At 35.6% G+C, this 26,746-nt stretch overlaps 1 protein-coding gene across 1 annotated transcript in view; it reads left to right on the top strand.

Annotated features, from left to right (window-relative positions):
• Positions 1-264: 264 nt before the first annotated feature.
• Positions 265-26,746, top strand: part of KCND2 (potassium voltage-gated channel subfamily D member 2) — a 485,299-nt gene continuing 458,817 nt past the window's right edge. Inside the window, exon 1 of the mRNA XM_047763680.1 lies at positions 265-1,379. Within this exon, the coding sequence (XP_047619636.1) occupies positions 265-1,379 (1,115 nt within the window). The remainder of the gene's footprint in view (positions 1,380-26,746) is intronic.

Raw genomic sequence — 26,746 nt, 5'->3', positions numbered from 1 at the left:
AAGCTTTGCTAAGGTTCCGTCGGGGTGATTCTGAGGACATTGTATTTTTTCCCCTGTTACTCCAAATACCTGTCTTTGAGGGAAGCTTGCCCTTCTGCAAACTGTGACTTCACCAGGGAGCCCTATCTTGGAGTAGGGGTGATCTCTCTGGACCACATTTCTCAGTAGTAATTTGTTTGAGGGGAGGAAGTGGGTGATTGTAGCTACTTTGAGTGACCCACTGTAGAGGCTTGCGTGCCCTTCTGGCCTCCACTTGAAGGAACCATGGCGGCGGGGGTAGCAGCGTGGCTGCCCTTTGCAAGGGCAGCGGCCATTGGGTGGATGCCTGTGGCCTCGGGGCCCATGCCAGCTCCCCCAAGGCAGGAGAGGAAAAGGACTCAGGATGCCCTAATTGTGCTGAATGTGAGTGGCACCCGTTTCCAGACATGGCAGGACACTCTGGAACGTTACCCAGACACTCTGCTGGGCAGTTCTGAGAGGGACTTTTTCTACCATCCAGAGACTCAGCAGTATTTTTTTGACCGTGACCCAGACATCTTCCGCCACATCCTGAATTTCTACCGCACTGGGAAGCTCCACTATCCTCGCCATGAATGCATCTCAGCTTATGATGAAGAATTGGCCTTCTTTGGCCTCATCCCAGAAATTATTGGCGACTGCTGTTACGAGGAGTACAAGGATCGGAGGCGAGAGAACGCGGAGCGTCTTCAAGATGATGCTGACACCGACAACACCGGAGAGAGCACGCTGCCCACTATGACGGCTCGGCAGAGGGTCTGGCGGGCGTTTGAGAACCCCCACACCAGCACGATGGCCCTGGTGTTCTACTATGTCACAGGGTTCTTCATTGCTGTGTCCGTCATCGCTAATGTGGTAGAAACAGTGCCGTGTGGGTCTAGTCCCGGTCACATTAAAGAACTGCCCTGTGGGGAACGGTATGCGGTGGCCTTCTTCTGCCTGGATACAGCCTGCGTCATGATCTTCACGGTTGAGTACTTGCTTCGCCTGGCGGCAGCACCCAGTCGTTACCGTTTTGTGCGTAGCGTCATGAGTATCATCGACGTGGTGGCCATCCTGCCTTATTACATCGGGCTGGTGATGACGGACAATGAGGATGTCAGTGGCGCCTTTGTCACACTCCGAGTCTTCCGGGTCTTCCGGATCTTTAAGTTTTCCCGCCACTCTCAAGGCCTGCGCATCCTGGGGTACACGCTGAAGAGCTGTGCCTCGGAATTGGGCTTCTTGCTCTTCTCTCTCACCATGGCTATCATCATCTTCGCTACAGTTATGTTCTACGCAGAGAAGGGGTCTTCGGCCAGCAAGTTCACCAGCATCCCTGCTGCCTTCTGGTACACCATCGTCACCATGACAACACTAGGGTAGGTGCCACCAAGGGAAACGGGGTGGCGGTTGATTACATATGAAGTGGTTGTGGACCCATTAAGGTTATGTAATTATTCAGAGGAAATAATTCTTCTCTTTCTTAAGTGGGTTTAAGAAGGTATTATCTAGATGGTTTTGAAGAACTCTTTTGATGGGTGAAATGAGTATGATACAGTGATTGAGGTATTTAGGAAGTTGCTGGCAAATGTTGAGTACTGATGCTTGAAAGTGATAAATATGCAAAGAAATTTTAGAATTCCTGAATATAGGGAATGATCCTCGATATTAGATGTACAAATACATAAAGATATAATGAATGAAAAACACAAAATTTCTGTCCAGTTAAAGGTATGAAAATACACACTACATTTTGAAATGCCTAGAAAGTGCTTTAGTGTATTGCAATGAAAAGTTTACATGTATATTTGAAGTATTATTTTCATATGAATACTTTTGGCAGTCCTTTTCCATCTGAGAACCATAATTCTCATTTTACAGCATTTTAAAACGTAGGTTATAGATATTACCAAAGGATTTTGTAATATATATGCACATATTCATATACATATGCATTTTAATTATGGCTGATAATTATGCAGTGTTTTAGAATATCAGGGCTGAAATTGATCAACTCTACAAAATGCAGTGGAATGATATTTGCAACATATTTAAGATTCTAGGTTCATAGTTTCAAATAAGGAAGCACATGACTGCTATCCATACACTGCTTTTTTTTTTTTTTTTTTTTAAGAAACTACAGATCCCATCAGGCAATGGACTCATCCCCACTAAATACACATAGAAGGCATAGCAGCATCTCTTGATGTTCACTAAGTGCTGTTTGCATTATAGAATTTGGAAGCCTATTTCCTTCTAGAATTCTTTTCTTCATTATTTTATTCGGTGGTAATGGTGTTCTGCAACCAAAGGGACACATTCTGTATTAATGTGGTTTTTTCAAAATAAAATTTAAGCTAGAGTGAAGATTTCTAGATGATTGAAGAAAGATGAAATTATTAATAATGTTAATCAAAAGTGCAGCAAAGTAGCAGCATTTATATATTAGAGAATCTAATAAAATAAAATGGTAAGAGCCTTTTACTGTTAGGAGTTTCTTGGATAAGCCAGGTAGTGATGTTAGGGTCCTTTCTACAGCTTTGTGCTGCTTTTCTTGCATAGTTAATCAGTTCAATGAGGATTTGGTAATGGCTGTAAGAAAAAAAGTTATACCCAAGGCTGCTTCTTAAATTTTGTGTTTCTGGCTAATTTAATTGCCTTCTTTAAATGACAGTGTGGTTAAAGTCAACTTAATTTTATTAGACATATTGTGTTGAACAGAATTTCTCATGTTGTCATATGGCCAATAATGGAATATTTTATATGTGAAGAAGTTTTGGCTAAGTTAATTAAGAAATTATGGTAAAGTAAAACATAATGACTTATGAGTTTGATCTCATCTCATGTATTTTTGAAGACCTACTGGTGGCTTTTCAAAAATTAATTAGTGAAAATTCTATGTCCTGCTGCTTATATTTCCCTTTTATCTTGTTGGTAATTTTGTGACACATTTTGAAGAATATGCAAAATACCTTAGCAATGTAGGTACTTGGTTCTAACTAAGAGGTTTGTGTGTATATATTTGGTCTTTGTTGTCTTTATGTCATTTGAAATCTGTATTAAGGACAATTGGATAGTGCAAATCATTATCAAGACTTCAAATTAGAAGTACACATGAATTAAGAGAGAACCTGTGTTAAGAGGAAATAAAGGAAGAGAATTGAAAGGAGATCTGTTTTTTAAAAATGTAGTGTCTGTGGCAGAGTTTTTCGTGAAGTATCAGTAAGTCATTGTAATACTATACTCTCTATATGATTGAATATAGACATTATTAAAATAAATGTTGATGCGATGCTAATTTTATCTGGCTAGAAAGTTCTAGACATGAGAAGTTAGTATTATTTTAAACCTTGTTTTCTGAAAGGACTTGCAAATTTTCATTTTATTTTGAAGTTTATTTTTGTTTTCAGGAAAAAAAATGAGGAAATGTTAGCCATTAAAGACAGTTTTTATAGTATAAGTAAAATCCTTAGAAGCATCTACTTTTTGAAATGATTTAAGAAACTGAATCATAATACCTGAGTAAAATCTATGAAATTGTTTTAGCCTACATTTTCTATATGTTGGTATGTAAGAAGAATTAAATATATACACTTTCTCAGAACTTGGAAGCAAAATGGGAGTTACTTTTAATACTTAAGTTCCACTGAGGTTGAAAATTTTAATTTTCAGGAAATTGAGCTAATTAGTGATCCTGATGAAATATAGCAGTCATACTATTTTTAGATTTAGGAATGTTGGAATCGAGATACAATCCATTTATTGGAGAATATATATGAGTATTTTACAAAGCATATGCTTTATAATGTAATAAAGTTTCCTCAGAAAATGTCTTCTGTTTCTCATCAAAATATATTTATAGTGTTTTATACTTTTCTTGGAGAGAGATTTTTTTTTTTCCAATTCCTGCCTTTGTGGTAGCTTAACTTCGGTTACATTGTGACTCAACAGCTTTATTTAAGAATAGAATATATTCAACAAAAGCAATGGCTTGAGTTTATTTTTTTTACACTGTAGTCTAATATGAGGAAGTATAAGATACAAACTTTTTAGGCAGTAGTTGAAGCTAAAATCAATCTGTGTCTGATTGATGACCAGGAATTTCCAATTACACTCTATGAGCTCTTTTTACATGGCTATTATTTTTAATGGAGCTAATGTTCATCAATTTATGATAATAGGAGTGAGAATGGAATCCTAGACAGTAGTTATCAAAAGTTCCAGTTCACACAGAGATTATCTACATGAGAAGAAAGAGCCAAGAATTTATTAATTTGGGACTGGCAGAATTATCTGCAGCCTCTCAGGTCATTATAGACAATATTCAGTTGTTTTTTTGGTCTGAAGAAATGAGTGGGTCTGTCTTACTATTACATGTGTATTCATCTAATCATTTTTGCGCTCTCCTGAGATAGCAAATATATCATTATTCTCTTTTAACTATGCTTATTATATAAGTAATTATTTAATTTACCAATAAAATGAATGCTTTAAAATATGTTTTTAAGCCTACCCCTTTCCTATTAATTCAAGTAGGAAACTCAAAAGCATAATTTTAAAAATCAGTGAGAGAATGTCAGAAAGATTTTTTAAAACAGTGTTTAAATTGAATGGCTGTGCGTATCTGTTCTTCCATTTCATCCTTTCTTTCTGAGCATATTTCTTGACCTGCATGGGGCCCTGAATACTGCCTCCCTCCTTTGCATAATGTAAATTCTAGTTACTGCCCTAAACTGCTTTGGAGTAAGAACCTGGAACTCTTGTCATTATGACCTCTAGGCGATGATATCACTTTGTTATTTTTTATTCAGGTGGTAGTATGTAAATGTTGTCAAGTTTCTGAAATTTCCAGAGATCAGCAGTAATCAAAAATGATTTTGCAAACATATATTTAACAAGGTCCAGCTTCAGTTTACCATTGTACCTTAGGTTCATGACTTGTGAATTAGAAGTGGTACCAGGAGACACATTAAATATTCAAGGGGCTATTATTTTAGGCAATTCCTGCATTCTTGGTTATGATTACTAACTGTTTAGACTCTTTTTAAAAACAGCAACTGGGGAGTTCCCGTCATGGATCAGTGGTTAACGAACCTTACCAGTGTCCATGAGTTCAATCCCTGGCCTCGCTCAGTGGGTTAAGGATCTGGCGTTGCCTTGAGCTGTGTAGGTTGCAGACGCAGCTCGAATCCGTGTAATTGTGGGTTGTGGCATAGGCCGGCAGGCAGCTATAGTGCTGATTGGACCCCTAGCCTGGGAACCTCCTTGTGCCACGTGCCCTAGGAAGAAAAGACAAAAAAAAAAAAAGACAAAAAACCAAAACCAAAAACAGTGATTGAATTTACTCATGACATAAAACTTAAGAAGTTGAGAAATGTTATTTCTGCAGTCCAGACCACTTCAATTTTAAAATGAAGTTGTTTTCATCAAAGTTTTCCAAATGGGAAAGAAAGATACTACATGGCATTTCTGTAAAGTTTCATGTTTAGAATGAAATTTTATGATTTTAACTTCATACATCACAGATCATCATCTGATTTCTGGACAGGTATAGGAAATTGAAGATTTCATTTCATTTATGGTGTACATTCATAAGAAGTAAATATGGTAGAATTATATCTGTGCTTCTAGAAAATATAGTGTAGTTGTCTACTTATGTGACTCTCAAAATTATATTTTACTTTTAATATTTTGGTAAATTGCTACTTTAATAAGACACAAAAGCAAAAAAAGTTTTTTATTCTAATTTCCCAACAATGCATCAGAAAAATAACTCTTTTTATTTTTATTTATTTATTGCTATTTTAGGGCCACACTTGTGGCATATGGAAGTTCCCAGGCTAGGTGTCAAATGGGAGTTGCAGCTGCCGGCCTACACCACAGCCATAGCAACATGGGATCTGAGCTGCTCCTGTGACCTACACCACACTTCAGGGCAACACCAGATCCTTAACCTAATGAGCGAGGCCAGGGATAGAACCCACATCCTCATGGATCCTAGTTGGGTTCATTAACCGCTGAGCCACTAAGGGAACTCCTGGAAAATTCCTCTTTTTAGAATGACATAATTGGAGGGGGATTATATAGATATATATATAAAATATAAAGTATATATGAAATTGTGTATTTACCAAGATTTCTACTTTTTTCTATAAGCATTTGCTTGGTTGCCAGAGAGAGATACATCAGGAAGAGATGATATGTGTTCTCTTGGCATAGCACCCTAGAAAATGGGCCATTATCTAGTTTTCATTGGATCTCTTGTGATATTTTTTTTCTTTTTAGGATTTCCCTTTATACTACAGGTTAACTTGGTCTTATACATATTTTATTTGTATAGTTACTTCATTTAATTCTGATGTCATGTATTTTGTATTTGTGTAAACTTTCCTCCAATTATACTTATCTTTGAAAACAAGTCAATGATGTTCAGATTTCTTATTACTTAATTTCTGAATTCTTGGTGGCAGGAAACTTAGCTGTTATCTATTTAAAATCTATCATTTTACACATACAAGATTTTTCGTGATTTGCTCATAGTTACATTATTAAGTATCAGTACTTTTTGAAATATCTTTTTTTTTTAAACTCATTTTTTTTTTTTCCTAAAGACATTATCTAGGAATGCACCATAATAATTATCTGGGGATTACTGCTGATGCTATAGCGATGAGAAAGGGCATAGATTTGTTCTTTATTCCATTATCATAATGCATTTCTCTTCTAGTTCTGCTCGCTGTGACTCACACTTTCCACATTCCTCAGTATCACTGCTAGCTCTGCATTTATTCACACAGTAGGAGGGTCTATCATGAGGTGCTCAGCTGATAGAACACAACCATGTGTTCTCATCTGATGAACTTTTAGGCCACTTGGGGGCAAACTACCTGGCCAGATGGGGAACAAAGTCAGTTATCTTGCCTGGAGTTCCTCCCGTGGCACAATGGAAATGAATCTGACTAGTAACCATGAGGTTGCGGGTTTGATCCCTGGCCTCGCTCAGTGAATTAAGGATCTGGCGTTTCTCTGAGCTGTGGTATAGACTGGCAGCCTATTCAACCCCTAGCCTTGGAACCTCCACATGCCATGGGTGTGTCCCTAAAAACAAAACAAAACAAAAAATTATTTTGCCTGAATTACCTAAAAAAGAGTTGGCCTGTGGATTGTTTAAACTGTACTGTTTAGGAGTTCCAGTCGTGGCTCAGTGGTTAACGAATCTGACTAGGAACCACGAGGTTGCAGGTTCGATCCCTGGCCTTGCTCAGTGGGTTAAGGATCCGGCGTTGCCATGATCTGTGGTGTAGGTCGCAGACGTGGCTTGGATCCCGAGTTGCTGTGGCTGTGGTGTAGGCCAGCAGCTACAGCTCCGATTCAACCCCTAGCCTGGGAACCTCCATATGCCGTGGGAGCGGCCCAAGAAATGGCAAAAAGACAAAAAACCAAACAAAACAAACAAAAAAAACTGTACAGTTTAACTTCTCTTTTACTGAAAGATAAAAGAGGTATTATTCTTCCTTCACATCTGTAAGAGTGATTTCACTCTCCCCCTACCCCTGACTCTCCAATGTCTTATATTGTTTTCTGAGCATGAATCTGTATCTGTCTATCTATCTATCTATATAGAAATCGACATTGTTCTTTCACTAACTTCAGCAGCTAGATTTGACCTCGTGAGGAATGACCTGGTATTGAACAGACACCCAGGAGTGAAACGCCATCTCTGCCATCTGTACATTTCTGTGTACATTTGCCATTCTCCTTGCATTAGTAGATTCCGTTTGGAATTTGTGCCCTTTAGTTTTCTCCCTTGAGAGCCAACCTTTATACTGACCTTCTCCATGAAGCCTTCTCAGCCTCCCGAGCCTGCATCATCTATAGTTGGAATTACACATGACATTAGTAAGTACTATTTTTTATATGATTTATGGTTTTACTTCTTGCCTGCCTAACTAGACTGAAAGGCTTTTGATGTTTGGGTCTTTACCTTTTGGGGACTCATTACCTCTTTATTGTGCTGCTATTCAAGGTGTGAGATGATATGTGCAACCCATGGAGAGGTCCTTAGCCATGGACCAGTGCCATCTCAACATTAGCAAGAATCGACTAATCTAATCTTATGTTAATGTTATGTTCAACAAATCTGATGTTCAGTGTTAAAAAAAAAAACCCTTGAAATTTATTATTTGAACATTTGGTCTTTGAATGTACTACTATCCATCCGTTTTATTTTATTTTTTCCGCTAGGATGGGCTGTAACTCATTCTTCTCTGCAAAGGTTAGAATTAATGGCTGTTGATGGCTGTTTCCTTAATCAGTTTGCTTTCTGGTGAAGACTGGGTAACTGCAGGGGCCTCCAGGAAGCGTATGGAGATATTGTATAGTGGAAGTGAATCTGCATTGAAATTTATTGCCTTCTCTTTAAAACTCAGTCCCCTATCTAAATATGAGTAGCCTAAGGGGCCCATGGGTCAAAAAAATACCTGGATACCTGGATGACACTAAGATACTAGATAAGTGTTATGCATAAAATGAAATTGTTTAAAAACACAACTATTGTCTCTAAATGACATATGGATGATGTATTCTCTGTCCAGGAAGACGTTCTCATTCTAAGCGGTTTAAAGACAGGTATATGAAACATAAATATACATGTAGATACATATCCTGGCATGGTGCGATCTATTTTGCATTGGAGATTTTGACAAGTCTATTATGTAAAGAAGGTCTGAATCATAAAAAGTGTAGGGAGGGTGGGAAGTAAGTTATCAGAAGTTAATAATGAGAAAAAAACAACATAAAACAGTGTGATGACAGTTGAAATAATGTCAAATGGAATGGGAAGGTTTTGTTCTAAAAGTAAACAGTCTTGTCTTGTTTACTCTTACATGGGCCTGATTCTTCCATCTTCCTCACTTTCTTTACTTTTAAGAATACTAGTGAGAGAGCTTTTGGGAACCCAAACCTTACCAGTAACTTATGCTCTCAGGAAATCAAAATGTGACTCATATAGAGTTTAATTTAATTGAATAGACTTTTGCTTTTCACTTACTACCTTTCATTGACCACAGCCATAGCATGACTGCCACCTTCCAGACCTTAAGAACTGTGTATCTTGTCGGAGAGGGAGAGTGTGGATGAAAATATATATTATAATTCCAGGTAGTGGTGGGTGCTATGAACAAAATAATTTAGAGTAAGAAATGTGGTAGTTTGAATAGGGGACAGACAAAGCCTTTCCCAGGGGAGTATTTGAGCTGACAGCCAGCTGAAAGACCAAAGGGATGCCTGTGAACATCTGGATGAAGAATTTAGGAGTCGAGAGAAAAGTAGTACAAAGACCACAGGTGGGAGGAGGCTTGCTATATTCTCCCAAAGGCCAGTGTAACTGACACAAAGCCAAGGAGGGGCTTAGCAGCAAATACTCTCTGAAAGGCAGTTGTGATGAGATGAGGTAGGACATTGTAGATGATAGTAGAGAACTTTGGTTTCATTTGAGACATCCTTCAGAGACACGAGACGGTTGTGAGCATGCTAGGCATAGGGTGTGGTTTCTATATTAAAATGAACACAAGCCTTGACACCTTTAAAACATTTTAAATCCCCATTTTTAACATTAATTTCTTTACCATATATAAATTCTTTTCTTTGCTGGATCCATTATACGTATCTTAACTTAAAATTTATATCCAATTATTCATGATATTTTCCAGAAAAATGGGGTATTTTATGAGTGCATGCTTAGATTTTTGCTACCTGACGAAAATAAATCTTGTTCAAATGAAAAAACTGAGTCCACATTTTAGCTGAAAAGACAAAATTGGTTCTCTATAGAAATAGAGCTAGTTGGGAAATGACTGAAGAGAGTTCTTTATTTTGAATATAGATTTGCAGAGTTGTCAATTCTAATGTTAGTGTTTAAGAATCTCACATATGTTTTGGATTCTAATTAAAGAATTTTCGTTTCTTTTTTTTTCTATTTTGCAATAGGTACATATATATCTTTTTCAGGTGTTTGTTATTTTTGTGAGTTTGAAAGTAAAAATGGTTTACGGGTTTTGAAATCTGTGAAAATTACCAGAGGATATGTATTTTTAAACCCAAATTAAATAGGGCCCTGTGTGTAGCAAATGTATAATGAAAACCAACAGAGGCGCAATGCTTTATTAAGGTTCGCTGTTCTAGAGAGTAAAACATAATCATGAATGGATAATTGGACAGAATTTGGGTTTGGGAGGACAGAATTGAATTAACAGCATAAAAGTTATATACATATATAAAAGTTATATACATATAAGATACATATATATGCACATATAAGATACACACACACACACACACACACACACATATCTTTTATGTACGTAACTTTCCCAGATGAGCCACTTGTGAAAATATTCCCTATACCTAAAGGAATCCAGTGTGACATCTCACTTGGACATGCTGTTTTCATTAAAATATTTGCCCTCCAGATAATTCTGCATCCTACCCAGAAGTTCTACCCAGAGGCTTGATTCCTGATGGAGCAAACTAGGGTTCATGGGGGCTGTTACAAAGGAAGAAGTCCTAGAATATCCTATCCTTTGCATTGATGAAGTTAATAATGCCAATCACACTCTCATAATTGCTATCTTTTATATATTTTGAATGAAGAACTGGTTTCCTTTCATTGTGCTACAGAAGTTAAGCTTTCCAACCCTGTAGCAATTTTAATGTGTTTTGGAGAAAAATCCCTATGTATATTATTTTGGATAACTCTTTGGGACTTATGAAAATGTTTCCAGTTCTTATTAAATGTGATGTTTTTGGAATGAAAGATAACCATATGTGCTTATATTCTTCTTAAATTAGATGAACCCAGAAATAGACCTTAGGCACTTTGTTGGGTCAGAAAAGAATGTACTTCTGGACTTTCCCTAATGTCTGATTTTCTGCTTTGGTATAAAGGTATTAAAATCGTGGAATGTTGATGTGCAGTGCTCTTTGGACATCATCTTGTAGAAATTTCTTTATACTTGAGGAAACTAGGAAAAATAAAAATTACAGAGCTAGCTAGTGGAAGAATATAAGCTAGACTTCTGGGATCCTTTGAGGTCTCATGCTTTTTAGAACACAATGGATTGAAAGTCTTTTTTTAAATCCATATTTCTCTCTCTACTGTGTATCTGTTCTTATCATTAAATAAAATATTACAAACAAAACCAAATAGTATATATGCATGCTAAAAAGGCCTGTAGATGATTATGGAGTTTCCTTATAACATAATTAAACCTCTAGTAATGACTTCATATTATATATATGTATGTGTATATATGTATATTCATGTATATGCATATATATAGATTATATTTCATAGTCCCACATAGATTATAAGTTATATGTGTAAAAATGAGTGAGGGGATTATGAACTAGTAACTCAGATAATCAAATTCATGTATTCTGTCTCATTTTATCGTTCTTCCCCTGGTAATTACTAATTGTTAAATCTTGCTGAAACTGAAGAAAATTCGTTATTGAAGTTTCAATTTGGAATTTTAGACAGTTATCTAAAGCTATGTTTTTGTTGTTTTTAAAGTCAGTGATTTTGAAAGCAGTCTGTGAAGCTAATATCAAGTTGTTTGACTTGTTTTGGTCTGAAGAGCAGAAATTGAAAATTCAGAATATAAGATACATTTATATTTTCATCTGAAAATATGTTATGTTTTATTCATTACATGAAAATACATAGTAAGGCTCACATGTAATAATATTTTAAAATATTTTTCAATTGAACATTATAACATGGAATATATTTTAAAGTGATACTATCAAGCTTGTTTGATTAGTACATTTCTACTCTGAAAAACATATACAAATTTTGTTTTAATAACTGGAATTATTAAGGGGAAAACAACCCCTCTAATTCCCTCACATTTTCTGAAAGTTAATATTCTGGAAAATTAAGTAGTAAGCACATACCTATAACACTTTACAGGAAGTCTTCAAATGAAGCTAAATTGATAAACTATAAGAAAGAACCTTCCATTTCTTTTTTTTTTTTAAATTGTTATTTCCCCAATACAATTTTTTTTCTACTATACAGCATGGTGACCCAGTTACACATACATGCATACATTCTTTTTTCTCCCATTATCATGCTCCATCATAAGTGTCTAGACATATTTCTCAGTGCTACACAGCAGGATCTCATTGCTAATCCATTCCAAAAGCAATAGTTTGCATCCATTAACCCCAAGCTCCCAATCCATCCCACTCTCTCCCCCACCCCCTAAGCAACCACAAGTCTATTCTCCAAGTCCATGATTTTCTTTTCTGTGGAAAGGTTCATTTGTGCCCTATATTAGATTGCAGATATGTGCTATCATATGGTATTTGTCTTTCTCTTTCTGACTCACTTCACTCAGGATGAGAGTCTCTAGTTCCACCCATGTTGCTGCAAATGTCATTATTTTGTTCTTTCTAATGGCTGAGTAGTATTCCATTGTGTATATATACCACATCTTCTTAGTCTAATCATCTGTCGATGGACATTTGGGTTGTTTCCATAAAGGACCTTACATTTCAATAGAATTAAAGACTTAAGTCTTTGATGCTAACCACTTAGAGAGCTAAGTCAAGATATTGCTTTTATTTTACTCCAGGTACATAGAATTTAACTAATTTTTCACTTCTATCATTCATCCATTCATGATCCTCCTTATTTTATTTATTTAATAACTTTTAATGGTGTAATATGCACAGGTGAACCTACTATCAAAATAATGCTATGTTTTTGATGTTTATCTACCACTAATCATAAGTACTTCCTCTCCATTCTGTCTCATTGTGCTATAGATAGCCATCATCCTGTATCCTGTATTTATCATTCTAAAAGCTGTATTTTTAGTTGGAAGATTTTATTAACTTTATAAAAGGATATCATACTACATGCACTCTTTTTGGCTCTCATGTGTAATGTTATATAACCAAGGTTCATCCATATAGTTGCCATGCACTACAATTCATTTCTATATAAATTTTTATTCCATTGTGTGAATATACCACAGTTTATTCAACCACTCTGTTGATGGTATTCGGTTTGGTTCTAGGTTTTTCAGAAGAGTTCTGATATGCAAATTGTTGACATGTAAAAATGTTTCTCTGTTGTATACAACTGTGTATATAGATTGGTAGATCATGGGAATGATTGTACAACTTTTTTTTTTACAATTTGCCAATAAAGGCAAATTTTTCCAAAGTTGCTGCATTGATTGACACTTTCACTAGCTAAGGATAAATAAATAAGTAAATAGATAAGCAAGTAAATAAAATTTCCCAAAAAATGACTTCGATGAGGCAGCGGGACTCAGGGATGAGCAGACGTGGATATGGTTAGAGGTAGGTTAAACTGAAGATATTAAGATATTAACCACTTAGAGAGCTAAGTCAAGATATATTGCTTTTTTTTCCATTGATATTGCTTATAACTTGATGGTTTTGGAGATTAGAAGTCAATATAGTTGTAGCAATTGTAACTGGCATTTTATTAAACTACTTGACTTATGGTTGGATTCTTTTTACTTCTTAGCCTGAAAAGGTTTACTCTGATAAACATTGCATTCATATTTTTATAATGTGAAATACTTTATTAACTTCAACTATGTGTTTGAACTCAAGGCCAACCCATATCCAAGCCAATAATATGAAAAACATAAAACCTGAACATATCTAACTAGGCTTTGCTTTACTCATCTTTGTGAAATTAAAAATGAGTATTGAAGTTGATATTCAATTGATTTTTCTGATATTTCATAGTATTTAAAAAATGTTGCATATAACCTTTTGCAAACATATACCATCAAGAAAGAATTCACATCCTTTCCATTCATATTGTCCAATTTATCAGAACATTGCTGTAGTTAGAAAAAAATGTGCTAATTTCAGGGCATCTCTTAGGCATTCAGAAGGGGATACATCATTGTGAAATCAGATAGAAGAATAAATGTCAACAGGAAATTACTTCCATTTCAGGAAATTCTTAATTACGGAAATCAAAATGAACATTATTTACAATCCTTCATAGATAACCTTGTAATTTTTTTCATGTTTTCAGTAAAAAGCACTTGTTTTGAAAAGCATAATGAATTTACAGTGTATTCATGTTCATCTCTTTTTTAAAAATAGAGCATTGGTGCTTTAAACTTTAAAATTACATGAATTTGATACAAAATGTCAGAAGACATCGCTTTAAATATTCTCATAAAAATGTAATTTAGAAAATGACTATAAACTTTTCTTTATGGAAATAGGGTACTTTATTCAGGATTGGCATGGTCCAAGGGTAGTAATAAGTAAAGTGTCTATTGATTTCTCAAAGAACTTTATTATTTTTGTGTAAAGCATCCAGATATCTATAATAATCACTAAATGAAAAGTAAGATTCTTTTATTTCAAAAAATTAAAGAGAAGTATTTTTTTTAGTCAAGTAGTAAATTTTGGCACTATGTTATGAAATATATTAAGCCAAACTTTGAATAAATTAAGAAATCACTTTACAGACCACTCATTCCTTTTATTCTATCTCCTTGTTATTTCCCACATCATTCGGTGCCCAGTTTCTGGATTGATATTTATTATGTTAAATATTACCAAGGTATGTGTGAATGCATAATACTCATATATATTTAAGAAACACAAATATGTTCATCAATGCAAAATGTATGGATATGTATGTATCATACACATGTGCATATGTTGACATGCACATACTTCTTTTATTTTTCTGGGAGGACACAAAATTGAAAATCGACAAAAAATCTGGACATGTGGGATATAGGAAGAATGATTTTATATTTCATTGTTTACCTTTTGTATTACATTTTTTTCCATTAGCCTATAGAATTTCTCTTTGAAGAGGGCTCTCTTGTCTTTATTTTCACGTTTTTCTATGTAAAAATAATACTAAATGTTATTTAGAATTAGATACCTTCTCTTACCATAATTTTTTGATAATTAACAACAGAAAAAAACTCTAATATATAGACTGTTAAGTCAGAGCCAGCTTGGATTTGCAGTGATATTGATCAAGTTACTTAAAATCTATCTGAGATTCCCCATCTGTAAAAATAGGTTAGTAATAGCTGCCTCATAGGACTTTTATAAAAATTCAGTATAGATATGTCAAATTCTTAAAATGTTACCTTCTATATAGGTGCCATACAAGGAATTGCTACTATATTACTATTATAAATATATGATATTAAGTATATTATTATATGTATTACATATTTTATTGCATAAGAGAAAGTAGTAAAGGAGCAGGAGGAAGCTTTGGGAGGGTATGAGTATGTCTGTGGCCTTGGTGGTGACAGTTTCATGGGTATATACTTATCCCCCCAACTCATCAGATTGTATATATTAAGTATATACGGTTTTAACGAGAGAGAGAGAAGAAAAGGGGGAGGAGGGGGAGAGAGAGGAAGAAAGGAAGGAAGGAAGAAGCAAAGAAAGAGAAGCTCCTGATGAGAAAAAGGAAAAAAATCTCTAATGGCTCACCCAATAAATAATTAGGCAGGAAGTAATTGTTGAAGATGAGGAGCTATTGATTGAAGACACACATTAAATAGAGAGGCATTTTCTATTTAGAAACTTGAATTTTGAGTCACCTATAAAATGTTTTGTTGTTGAAAATTTAATAGGTAATAAATTTTAGTTACCAAATTGTAAAAATCATCTCTCTCTGGCAAACTTGTTTTGAAATTATAAACTTAATCAATCATACCTTTATTCTTTTTTACTTTGCCAATTTTTAAAGAGAATTTGAAACAATTTAGTGTCAAACGGACCAAAAAGATTAAATAAAGAAGTGCCAAGTATTAAAGATGAAGGGGAAATGATGGAGAACAGAAAACTCTGTTAAATAAAGCTTTACTAAGCATAAATTCAGCTCTGGATTTCCTGGCAGCCAAAGAAAGGAAAGGAAGTGTTGCATATTTCACAGTTTTATGTAGCCAAGAAAGGAAAGTATCTCACTTTATAGGGTTTTTTTCTTTTGTTTTTTGCTTTTTTTTTAGAAGAATAGAGTCTAAGAGCAGTTTATCATGTGGGTCTTTATAAGCAGGTTATTTATCAACATAATGATCAAAATCTGCACCAGCAGTTTCACAAAATATTTAGAAGTATTTTTATTTGACCCTATAGTATATACATTTTTATAATGGAAAGTATCTAATAATATCATAAAAACATAAAGGTATTTTCATAGGAAATTTAAATTATTTGATAAAATATATAACTTCTAGATAATTGCAAGATTCATTTGTAGAGTTTACAAAATTCGGAGTGATATTTTCTAGTGTGGATGCAAGACCAACAGAATTAGGACCACCTGGGACACTTACTAAAAATGTAGACCCTTAGCGTTCACCTGATAATTTAAATAACGCCTGGAGGTGGGAACCATGACAACTGCATTTTCACTTCTCAAATAAAATTTTAAGAACTGGTGATCTGGAAGAATATATGCTGAGGACATCTCTAATAGTCTCATCTGGAATAGTATTGACCTTGAGCTGGTATTTTGAAAGGAGGTAAAACCACTATTTAAAACAAAGGAGCAGAAGTACTAGTTTTCAATATTACATAATGAATATATATTAGAAAGATAGATAGGAATTCATTAATCTTCCCTAGAGGTGATAAATGGATTCTTTTTTGCAAAAGCCCCGTCCTGTCTTGTGCCAAGGAACAAGGTTTTGTGCATAATGCAGAACTAGGGTTCTGCAGAGCAATGGGAATAAAGAAGATACAACTCTTTCCTTTCAGGAGTCTGGGATTGTGAGTTTGTAAAGTCACTGATTCCTAAATTATCAGGTAAGAGGGGATTGAGCTTTGCTTAGTGAGGGCACAGCTAACTGACCAATAGACATAATGAAGATAAGGAACATGGGAGTCTTAGGGAGTCTTAGATCAGAGTCTCTGAGGAAGGAAAGCGTTTATGAGAAGGCATGACAGTGCCAAGTATAAATCTCATGAGACTAGAATTTTCTTTGAGTGTACTTTTTCTCCTTTTCCTCTTTTTTTTTTCTTTCTCTTCTATATAAGCAGAAAAATGATTTGAAAGGATTTACTTTCCAAAGAGGATAATTTTTAATCACATGTTAGGGATTTCAACTGTGGAGGACCTAAAGATAGAAACAAATTACTAGTGCATTCTTAGATTATAATTGAGCATAAAGGAAGTTTTATGTAAAAATCCCCAGAATGGCTGATTTGAAGTTGAGTTTTCTAATTGGGTTTTCATGGCTGCTAGCCTGTCCAAAATGACTTCATACTCTTTCCTGGTAAATTTAGGGAAATATGTATGTAGTAAACCTTTTCCCATGAGGTCTAGGTGCAAAGAGAATGGTCTTGTGAAAGGCTGATTGAAGATTCAGATGGCCGGGAATTGAAATTCACTTCCCGTCTTTGGAGGGTGCTGTCCAATTAGCTCGGCTATAGGATGTCTGGTTATTAACTTTGGTAAAAGGAAGAAAGTTTTGGTCAAAGTTATGACTCAATCATAAAAGTCCTGATACATGTAATCCCATGGAAATTTAAATGTCCCTTAGTGTCAAGATCAAGAGACCTGCCGTGACATTTCGAAATCTTGGTTTGAAGTGAGATTAGTTAGAAGATGCAGGTTTATTCCAAGTCAGATAAATAGGAAGGACAGTCTTATAAACTTTCTGTAATGTCTCTTTTCCTGAACAAAATATGTATGGGGAGAGAAAGGGAGAGAAGGGACCTGGGAAAAGAAAGAATGAATAAATGAATGAATGAATGTGTAAGGAGATAATCTGACTCTTATAATGAGACAGGGAAGAGTCTATTGGGCCCATACTCTGTGGCAGGCACCACCTCCATAGACATAGCAATGCTATTTTTTTTTTTTTTTTTGGTCATGCACGGTCTGTCCTCCTTGCTTTGTCACATTTTCATTCCCATTGGCAAGAATGATAAGTGAAAATAAGCTAATTATTCAATGAAATGGAAAAAATGAAACAAAAGTAAGGCCTCTCCTTTAAAAGTGTGTTTTAGTTCTGACAGCTAGAACTAGCATTAAAAAATTAAGCAAAATTTTTTTTGGTTGAAATAGGAAGATGGAACCAAAAACAATAGAACATGTTCAAGAAGCAAGTCTGAATTTGGATATGAAGTTCTTCCAGGAGAAAATCAGAGAATATTCCATAAAAATTCATGTTCCTGATCAGGTATCCCAGGAAAAGAACTTCATGCTTCTACCAAAGATTTGAGCCTTGAGCCATGAAATAAACAAGTCTTTTTATTTTTCTGCAAAAAGGATCAGTGGACTGGCAAGGGCAGCAGCTGTCCTTTTCCTGCCCCATAGGCCAGGCATAAACATCAGGCAGATATCACACACATACCACACGTCAAAGTTCTGACCTGCTATTGAAATCTGAAATATTAAAAAGCAAAATGGAATTTAAACTTTTACTCCAGAATGTATTTTAATTGTGTCTATAATTTTTGGTCACCTTTATTTTAGTTGATTTAGAAGAATCTGTTTTATTAAAGAGCTGCCCATGCAATTTATTTTTAATAATTTGTTTCTAAGCTCACACTGTATTTCTGTTTATTTGCAGTATCCCCAGGAACCAATTAAAAAAAAAATCCACGGATCTAAAATGCTCTACGTGTAGCCTTGTGTGTAAGGTGCTTCAGTATGCCTGCTGACAAAAGTGCTCTCGTTAAAGAACCTCAGACGTTAGTGGAAATCTCCCCTGCAGGTTTTATAACAATGCCTAGAACATTGCTTGCAGATCATAGATCCTGAATAAAGATTATTTTTTTCCTTTTTACTGTAGTTAAATGTCCAACCCACTTTAGGTGCTTAGATCACTCGCAATACTTTCTAGCTACTTCTCTCTCAGCTATACATTCTCTAACAAACATACATCTGCATCCAGAAATAAAATTCTCACAAACGCAGTCTTTAGCTCAACATACATTTAAAAAATTACACATGAAATAAACATATACAGTGTTGACACTTTTGAGTATGCTGATATATTCCTCTGTAAAACAAATTTTCCAAACCTGTATTAATTTTCCTTAACCTTCTAAAGAAAACCCCTACTTTCTCTACTATTTCTCATCTCGATGCTGTTAACTGATAGCTATACATGTCTACCCTGGGCCATTCTTCTGCGTTTGTGACAACAATTTTCAGATTTATGCCATCAGGAAATATTATGGTCTTGGCTTTTACAGACAATCAGCATAAGAAATGGCCATATAGAGAATATTTCCAAATCTAATGCAAAACCATTAGGCATAGAGTATTCTCTAGCTAGCACATTACTCACTATCCCACATTTTAAGAGCTATGGAAGTATTATATATATATATATTTTTTTTTTCCTTGTATGCTAACTCCATTAGAATTTGAATGTTTCCTGTATGACTGATGAGAAGAGTTCTCAGGCATGTCCAGGGTCACCAGTAATGGGTGCCATGGCCAATTAGTGATGTCAGCCATAGTGGGGCATAGAGGAGTGTTTCCTTACCTGGCATAAGTAGTCTCAGTGGCAGAAAAATGCAGAGTGTATTCTGGGCATGGTGCATAGATTCCTTTGGCACTCAACTATCTGTTGAATGTTGACTCAACAAAAATCTGGAATCACTTGTCACATTTTGAATCTTCATAAATTCTGCCATAAATGAATTTGAAAGTAATTACTGCAGCACAAATAATAACCCCTTTACTTATAAGTTATATTTGGACTCATATTTGTATTCTTACTTTTCTTATGTGTTTTGACCCTCATAAGGGATCAGTAAACATTCTTGAAATAATTGAAAGAATAAATTAAAAATATTGATCTGAATGCATAGAAATTCAACTCATTTATGAAATTCAGGAAATCATTCTAGCAGGAGGTTGGAATAGAGATTGAATTAGATGACCTTTGAATCTTGTTTTATGGTCTTTACACAAACACCCCATATAATCTGTGACACATGACATATAAGTTTACCTGTCTGTAATATTGTTCTCTGTAGCTATCTCGCCATCACCTCAGCATTGATATTTGTCAGTAATCTCTGAAATTGGTGTATGTCAGATGTTGGATATAGTTGGACATGCTGGAACATTATTATTTGACAGAAATAAATATGAAAAACAGAAAAACACATGCACAGCCCAGAAAACAGAAAAGCACGTGTACAGTCGTATACAAAACCTAGCAAATAAACACAGAATCCAGCTCTCATTTAACGCAATTTATTGACTATTGCAATGTGCCAGGCAATATGCCTGGCACTACGGAGAAAAGATATACATGTGAGAGAATAATTTCTGGGCGCGAACTGGGATTTTAAATCCTGGCTCTTCTCGCTGGCTGACTCTACAGAGCCTGGATGCAGTTTAAAGATATATTTGTGTTTGCATGATATAAAATGTGTGGGGAACTTTCTAATGCTCTGAAATGAGCGATTGTTTGCCTGGGTTGGAAGGAACAAAAGTCAACCATCAATCCTTGTAGTTGAGTTAGAGTCTGGAGCATATGAAATTGCAAGGATGTTTGGCCATAGTTATTCTTCTGTCAGAGTCTCCCCTCCTCCTTTGAGGCTTGTCCTAGTAAGTAGGGAAGAATGACTAGAATGCATGGAAGTGAACCTTTGAGTTGATTTCTGTAGCTGTTGTTTCTGTCTTAAGTTTTTGTTGGTGAAACGTAATTGATATGTGCTTTTTTCCAAATGGTTTAAGATTGCCTATATCCATGGTCGTTTTATTTATTTATTTATTTATTTATTTATTTATTTATTTATTTATTTATTTATTGTCTCTTTGTCTTTTCTAGGGCTGCTCCTGCGGCATATGGAGGTTCCCAGGCTAGGGGTCTAATTGGAGCTGTTGCTGACAGCCTACGCCAGAGCCACAGCAATGCTGGATCTGAGCCGCGTCTGGGACCTACACCATAGTTCATGGCAACGCCAGATCCTTAACCCACTGAGCAAGGCCAGGGATTGAACCTGCAACTTCATGTTTCCTAGTCAGGTTCTTTAACCACTGAGCCACGACAGGAACTCCCGTGGTTGTTTTAAATGATGCAAAACGTAAATTGATAAATAGTGCAGTCTTACCATTAAGAATATCATCATATTTGCTCTCTAAAATAAATACGTTGTTTCAGAGATAAGTACACTGGAATATATTAACTGTCTTGACTGTAAATGTTCTAGTTATATTTTGAAAGACACATTTCTATGAAAGAAAGCAATTAATTAAAATATGACTTTTCGATTTTCCTAGTGCTTCTTCTGTTGTCCTAATTAGCTTTTACTCATTGGCAGTGGTATCCAAACCCCTCTTGATTTCATGTTATTTGTTAAGCCATCATATTCCAGGATACTTTCGTAATTCAGTAACACGTTCTTAGATATAGATCGTATTTAAGTGAGATTTTTCAAATAGTATTTCTTTACATTCTTAGAAGCATAGACTCTTGACACCAAAAATTTCCTCGTAGGTTATTTGGCACAAATTTCTACTAATTGAAGGCCTCTCTTTCTAATTTATTTCTATATTTATTTGGCCTTCTGTGACCTTTGTTGAATCTTCTGTGCAATTGGAAGTTTAAGGCAGCCCATTTCTTTGCAGCACAACTCACATTTTTATCATTATTTTTTTTTTAAAGTTGAGCTGACATGGAACACATTCCTCCATCACCCATTCATCCAAATTAGGTTTTAGAGAGTGAACAGTGTATGTTTTCTTTTTCACATCCTTTCCAGGGCCCTACTTGAAAAAGAGATATCACGTGCCCCCTTAGGCTTTTCTCTGCTGGGGTGAACTTCCTTAAGTCATTCAAACTTCGTCATGTAATGTGATTTCTGGACCCCCTGTTTGTCTTGATCTCAGATCCTCTGGAGTTGATCTGACTGGAGGAAAGTACATGGAGATCATGACCTACAGTGACACTAATATTGTGTGTCTTTGAATAGACCCTAAATGCAGTGACTCGTATCCATCTTGTGGTAAAATTACAGGTCTTTTACTTGAAATGTTATAAAACCTCTCTTTTCTTTCTTTATACTATTTACTACTTAAGGATAAATTCTACCAGATTTTTTTTTAATTCTTGCTAAATTTCATTTTGTGAGCTAATAAAAATGCATTGTTTGAATGTTACCTAGCTACATGGCTCAAACTTCTCCATGAGTCTGTTTAATTGTGTTATAAAAAATGAAACAGAACACACAGTAGACAGTGTTCTTCCGGGAAAGTTACAAAGGAGTCCTTCTCATCAGTGGAAGTATTTATCCATATCATTGTACCCCAAAGCATCTATCCAGTGCAAATAGACATTTCGAATCCAGTAGAGGAGGCAGAAGAAAAGGAGCAAGTACATTAAAAATCATAATTGAATTGTTCCAACACCCAAGGGCTCTTCTGGTTCTGTTTGACCAGAGGCTGAGGTACATTCAGGTTTCTGATGATTTTTCCCTTCACTTCCTGGGAGGATCATCAATAATGAGCCTATTAAGACACCTGGAATGGAGAGAGGCAAAGGGTCAGACACAGGCAGCGTTCTCCAGTTCCTCCTTATGTGATCAGATTCATTCCAAAGGAGAAAAAGGAGAGTTTGTCGTCATCATTATCATGACAGAAGCTTGCATGTAATGAGGAATTACCCAGGGTCAGGCACTATGCTCAGGTCTGTTTCACATACACTTCTTCTTACTCCACGTCATTCTCCATCATAGGCATTACTCTTATTTCACAGGTAAACAAAATGTGATTTAGAAAAACGTGATGCCGTCTCCAAAACATATATTATCCACAGAAACCGTAGGTCTAGAAATTACTTATATTTGTCAAATAGCTGGGACTATAAATGTTTTTCTAGAGGTAGGAGTGCTGTAGAAAGGTTGGATCACCCTATGTCAGGACCAGCACTGACAAAACTAAATTTCCTGCCCTTGAAGTTTATTTACAAAGACTCAGAGTGTTCTAGGCCTGTGTTGGTTTGTGACTTGCAGTTTTCCTAATTGGAGACTCTCAAGATGAAACACGGTCTTCATCCCAGCCTTTCTCAAACTGTTTAGTGAAAAGGTGGGTAGATTGTAGAGCCTTGTTTACTTTATCTTATTACAGAAGGAAAAAAACACTAGGATGTTTTCTAACATCTTCTGTTTGAAGTTGTCATCTAAGCATCTTTGAAATAATGCATGACTGAATAAAATATGCATTCAGTAAAGCAGAGAAGAAGATTATGTCATTACTTTAGAAATAGACTTATGTTGGCTACAAGAAGCTAGTTGTAGGCTCTCATCTGACTGGCTTATTAGTATGTCATGTCAGCAGTAATGAACATACACTGTCAAAAATGATAAGAATTTACACTGACTGAGTGGACAAACAGGAGTTCCCACTGTGGCTCAGCAGGTTAAGAACCTGACATAGTGTCCCTGAGGATGGGGGTTTGATCCCTGGGCTCGCTCAGTGGGTTAAGGATCTGGTGTTGCGGCCAGCATAGGTCTCAGATCCAGTATTGCAGTGGCTGTGGTGTGGGCCTGCCACTGCAGCTTCGATTCAACCCCTAGCCCAGGAACTTCCATACGCTGCATGTATGGCCATAAAAAAGAAAAAAAGAAAAAAAAAGTGGACAATTTTTTCAATAATCTTAACTTTTTTATCTTTCTGAAGGTAACTTATTACATTATCTCTCATTTGTAAGATCACTAGATTATTAGTGTCATATAAAATAAAAAGCTATGATTACAAAATATATAAAGACATCTTCATTAAGTTAAAATTTAGAGACAACATACATTTATGCTATAAAAAGCATCTTAGAATGGTTTCAAACTTTGCTTAAAATTAATTAGGATTTGGAAGTTCCCATCGTGGCGCAGTGGTTAACGAATCCGACTGGGAACCATGAGGTTGCGGGTTCGGTCCCTGCCCTTGCTCAGTGGGTTGATGATCCGGCGTTGCCGAGATCTGTGGTGTAGGTTGCAGACGCTGCTCGGATCCTGCGTTGCTGTGGCTCTGGCGTAGGCTGGTGGCTACAGCTCTGATTCGACCCCTAGCCTGGGAACCTCCATATGCCGCAGGAGCAGCCCAAAGAAATAGCAAAAAGACAATAAATAAATAAATAAAAATAAAATTTAAAAAAATTAATTAGGATTTGATTAAAAGCCAGTCCTACAATGAAACAGTTTTTAAAAATCACTAATATAGTGAAGATTTGCAAGGAAAATATGATTGTTAGGTAAATGCTTTGTCCTGATACTGTATATTTAACTTCTCTACATTTCTATTATATATATTGTAGCTGTGTACATAGATGCACACACACACACACACACACACACACATAAAAAATATGTTTGAAAGGTGTCTATGTTTATTTATCTTGTACTCGCTCTTCCCTGTGTTAAACACTCTTAGGGGTCAGGACCTGTATCTAACTTAATTTGATCTAATACTCAGAGCACTGAATACATTTTTTGCTGATTTTTGTGTTGGTTTTGATTAAAATATGCAGTATACTATTTATAAAGGGAAATTATCTTACTTGGAGATAATGATTTTCAATATGTAGCACTAAGAATTCATATTGATGCCAAGGAAGCAAACTCAATAAAACATTAGTTTAGTTCAGCTTTGGCTGTAAGAATATTAAAATGTTCTGTTTCAGTAGTTATTAAAAAATATCAAGATCCTATCCTTTCATTTATTCAGCAAATATTTGAGTGCCTACTCTGGGCATGCTCTTACTAAGTGTTAAGGATACAAAGATTAATGAGGCATAGTTTCTGCCTTGAAGGCATATGTCACAGTGTAATCTCTCCCTCTCTCCCTCTACACACACACACACACACACACACAGACACACACACACAGACACACACACACCACCCCCTCCCCAAAGAAGATAATTGTCTATTACAGTGTAAAGAGTACAGTGTTAAAAGTTAAGCCAAGGAATTATAGGAGCCCTGGAGGGGGACATCTAATCTAGCTGGGAGTTTCATAGAAGGCTTGCCGATAGTCTTGAATGAAAAATTTAGGGTTAAGTATGGGCTATGGAAAGAAATGAGGGTAGAGAATGGGAAGATCATCCCAGATTCAGGGAATAAGAAAACCAAAGGCATAAGTAGGGCATTTTAACAGTAAAATAAATATTAGATATTAGGTGTTCAGTAGTCACCATGACAGTGGTTTTACATGGGTCCTCTAATTTTTGTCTTCCCAATTGGAAACACTGAACATTCAGGTGTAACCTAAAACAACCTAACTTTTTCCTAACATATAGTCCTAAAGATTTAATTCTGTTTTTCACACACTGAAAAGGTTGGCATAACTCTTTCTAGTGCTGGAGTATTTATATATAGTCATCCAGTCTCCTTTTGGCAGGTGGGGATTGCATTCATGTACAGTATTTAAGAAGTGTAAGTGTTGCATTTGGAGTTGATATTTCTTCCAGTTGTGGAAAGCTGGGTTTTTACCAAACATGTTCTTCTGACTGAAGGGTTAGAGGTTATACTTACTAATTGTGACTTTTGCCTCACGAAATTTCAAAAAGAGTCAAAGTGCTGGATCTCATTAAGTAATTCCCCGGACCATGGAGAGAAAATCTCTATTTCAATTTAATGTCTTACACGTGAATTTCTGAGCGAATTCTCCTGAGAAACACTTTGTCCTAATACAGTTTTGTATTATCCTTCATTTTTACAAACACAGAACTCAGTGTATGCCTATACAGCGATCATATGGGAATATTAATTGTTTACTTGAGAAAACCTCTTTTAGTGCATAGTGAAGTGGTCTAAGAGTGAATTCTTCATGGTCATCCTAATTATCTGGGCGGTACTCATGGCATACATTTGGAAGGATACTTTGAATGCATTACTGTACTCTGCATAGTTACTGAGAGAAGCCGTTTCCTAATACTTAGGGAAATGAAGACTCAAACATTTGAAGTAGTCTTTGGATCTGTTGGCTAGGGTAGAGGAAACCAGAGCCAGACGTGAAAAAGAGACATCAATTCAAGGAGCCAAGAAAGAACAATTAGAATTCCCAAACACTAAGCCTTTCATCCAGTTAGCAATTATTTTCTAAGAATTTTTGGTTTGACTCTTGGTTTTTAAGAATTATAATTTTGATATGATAAGGAGACACGATCCCACTGTTCTTTTTATGAGTAGAAAGCTCTTACTTGACATTTATATTTCCATGATGCCTCTTTGAAATCAGATTATTTTTAAAATGCCTTTTCTGTATCTCTTCAGAAACTAAGTTTTTTAAAACATTTCTATTCGTGGCTAGTTTATGGATAGTGATCATTTCTCATGGAGTTTCAAGCCTCCTGGCCTATAGCTGAAATATTTTGGATGCTGTGTGTGTGTGTGTGTGTGTGCGCGCGCGCGCGTGTGTGTGTGTGTTTTCTGGGTTTGTTCTATTGAGTAAATGTTCTTAAATTAATACTCTTTCAAAGTGTGGGTTGATATGTGAAATTTCAGTTCAGTGTGGTCCAGTAGTACTTTCTGTGATGATGATGTTCTGTATCTTTTGTTTAAAACAGTAGCCACGAGGCCCATGTGGCTACCGAGTACATGCAATGTGGCTAGGATGACCAAGGAAGTGAATTTTTAACATTCTTTAATATCAGCTATTTAAAATTTAAAAAGTCATATGTGGCTAGGAGTCTCTTTTATAGAGCAGTTCTAGTTACTGCATTTTAACTGTGTGACT

This window comes from Phacochoerus africanus, chromosome 16, assembly GCF_016906955.1.
Source record: "Phacochoerus africanus isolate WHEZ1 chromosome 16, ROS_Pafr_v1, whole genome shotgun sequence".
NCBI classification, from domain to species: Eukaryota; Metazoa; Chordata; class Mammalia; order Artiodactyla; family Suidae; genus Phacochoerus; species Phacochoerus africanus.
The sequence above is the reverse complement of the archived record's forward strand: the minus strand, read 5'-3'. Positions and strand labels throughout refer to the sequence as shown.